This window comes from Olea europaea, unplaced genomic scaffold, assembly GCF_002742605.1.
Source record: "Olea europaea var. sylvestris unplaced genomic scaffold, O_europaea_v1 scaffold4792, whole genome shotgun sequence".
Taxonomy (NCBI): domain Eukaryota; kingdom Viridiplantae; phylum Streptophyta; class Magnoliopsida; order Lamiales; family Oleaceae; genus Olea; species Olea europaea.
This window is the reverse complement of record NW_019263106.1, coordinates 1,378-3,829: the sequence shown is the minus strand read 5'-3', so window position 1 is coordinate 3,829 and position 2,452 is coordinate 1,378. Positions and strand designations below refer to the sequence as shown.

The 2,452-nt window shown below is 35.3% G+C and overlaps 1 protein-coding gene across 1 annotated transcript; it reads left to right on the top strand.

Annotated features, from left to right (window-relative positions):
• Nucleotides 1–982: 982 nt before the first annotated feature.
• Nucleotides 983–1,807, top strand: LOC111388265 (zinc finger MYM-type protein 1-like). The gene has a single exon (XM_023012951.1). It carries the CDS (start codon nucleotides 983–985, stop codon nucleotides 1,805–1,807), a length of 825 nt encoding a protein of 274 aa, XP_022868719.1.
• Nucleotides 1,808–2,452: the final 645 nt, after the last annotated feature.

The window sequence follows — 2,452 nt, the reverse complement described above, 5'->3', positions numbered from 1 at the left end:
ATTATTTTTTTATTGTCGCTAGAATAATATCATTGATGATTAATTTTTTCTTTTTTACCTTTTTTTTGCAATTGTAAGAATTGAAAATGGAATGTCAACCTCCTCTCAAGAAGAATAAGAACTTGTTTTCATTCTTCCAAAGGGCTGGACAATCTATTGAAAGTACAACTTCTGATGGACTAACTGAAGATCTACCTTCATTTCCATTGGAAGTTGAACATCATTCATCCTCAAATATTAGCATTGAACGAGAACCAGGAAAAAGAAAGCAAATACTAGAATTTCCTTCTAATCTGTGGGATGAAATTAGAGTGTCATATCTAAAGGCTGGGCCTTATCAACCAAGACTTGTTGAGTATCCTAGAACACAAGGAAAATATCAATCTCGTCGCTTTCAGGCAAAATGGTTCAACCAGTTTCCTTGGTTAGAATATTCACCTACAACAGATAGAGCATATTGCTTTTATTGTTATCTTTTCCGGAATGATGGAAATCCGCTACAACAGATAGAGCATATTGCTTTTATTGTTATCTTTTTCGGGATGATGGAAATCTGTCCAATTGTTCGGCATTGATAACTTCTGGATATAACTAGTGGAAGAGGGTTAATGACGGAGAAAAATGTGTATTTCTTACTCATTTGTGATCATCGGAACATAATATGTGTGAGAGAAGAGCTAAAGATTTAATGAAACCGTCTCAACATATTGATAAAGTGATACATACCATATCGAATGAAGAAGTTGAGAAACGTCGTCTACGTTTAAAGACTTCAATTCGAAGTGCACGTTGGCTAGCATTTCAAAGTTGTTCCTTTAGAGGTCATGATGAATCTTCATCTTCATTAAATCGTGGGAATTTTATTGAGATGATAAAAATTTTGGCAAAAACAAATACATAAATTGATAAAGTTGTGTTGAAAAATGCTCCAAAAAATGCCCAATACATTGCTCCGAATATTCAAAAAGAAATCTTACACATAATGGCGAATAGAGTAAGAAGGATGATTCGTGAAGAAGTTGGGGATGGATACTTTTGTATTCTTGTTGATGAAGCACAAGATGCATCTAAGAGAGAACAAATGACTATTATTTTGAGGTTTGTGAATGGTCAGGGTATTTTGACGGAACGCTACTTTGATATCAAAAGTGTCAGCGACACCACATCATCAAGTCTAAAAAATGAGATTGTAAATGTTCTTGCTCAACATGAACTTGAAGTGTCAAAAATGAGAGGCCAAGGATATGATGGTGCTAGTAATATGCGGGGCGCTTGGAATGGACTTCAGGCATTATTTCTTAGAGATTGTCCGTATGCATATTACGTCCACTGTTTCGCTCATCGATTACAGTTGGTATTGGTTTATGCAGCTAAAGAAGTTGATGTTATTTGGGAGTTCTTTTCTCATCTGGACAATATTATCAACATTATCACTTCTTCCCCTAAGCGTGTTATGGAGTTACAATCTGCTCAAAGAATTGAAATTGAGCAAATGTTAGCTATCGGGGAGCGTGAGTCTGGAAGTGGAGCAAATCAAGTAGGTAATTTACAACGATCAGGAGCAACTCGTTGGAGTTCTCATTATGACTCTATAAAGAGCTTAATAGATATGTATAATGCAACTTGCGCAGTGTTTGAAAATCTTAGTGTTCATTGTCCAAATGGAAAATCTCGAGGTGAAGTTCGTGGTACTTACAAACATATGAAAAGTTTTGATTTCGTGTTTAGTTTGCATTTAATGCATACCATCATTAGAATAACCGATGTTCTTTGTCAAGCCTTCAAAGGAAATCTCAAGACATTCTGACTGCTATGAGATTCGTTTCTACTACAACAAAACTCCTCCACAAATTAAGAGATGATGATTGGGAAGAATTTCTTGAGGAAGTGAAAAAGCTTTGCTCAAAACATGATATTGAGATACCCGATCTAGAAAGTATATATAAGGTTGGTCCTTGCCGTTCTCGTGATCCAATTACAATGAAGCATCATTATCACTTTGATATTTTCAATGAAGCAATAGATTACGTATTGATGGAATTAAATATAAGATTTAATGATACATCAGTTGAACTTCTCACACTTAGTGTAGCGTTGGATCCTAGGGATTCATTTGCATCATTTAACAGTCACGATATTTGTACACTTGCTGAGAAATTCTATCCTGAAGATTTTTTCAAAGGAAGATATTCGTAAGAATATGAGTTGCGACACTATGAGCTAGATATGAAAACTGAATCTCGGTTTCAAGTATCTACACTTGTTGAGTTATGTCACAGTTAACTGAGAGTAGAAGATCGGAGATTTATGTTATGGTTACTAGACTTATTCGTCTTGTACTGACTTTACCTGTTTCGACCGCGACTACTGAGCAAGCATTTTCAGCAATGAAAAATGTGAAGACGGATCTTCGTAACAAAATGGAAGATGAATTTCTTGCTGATTGTATGAC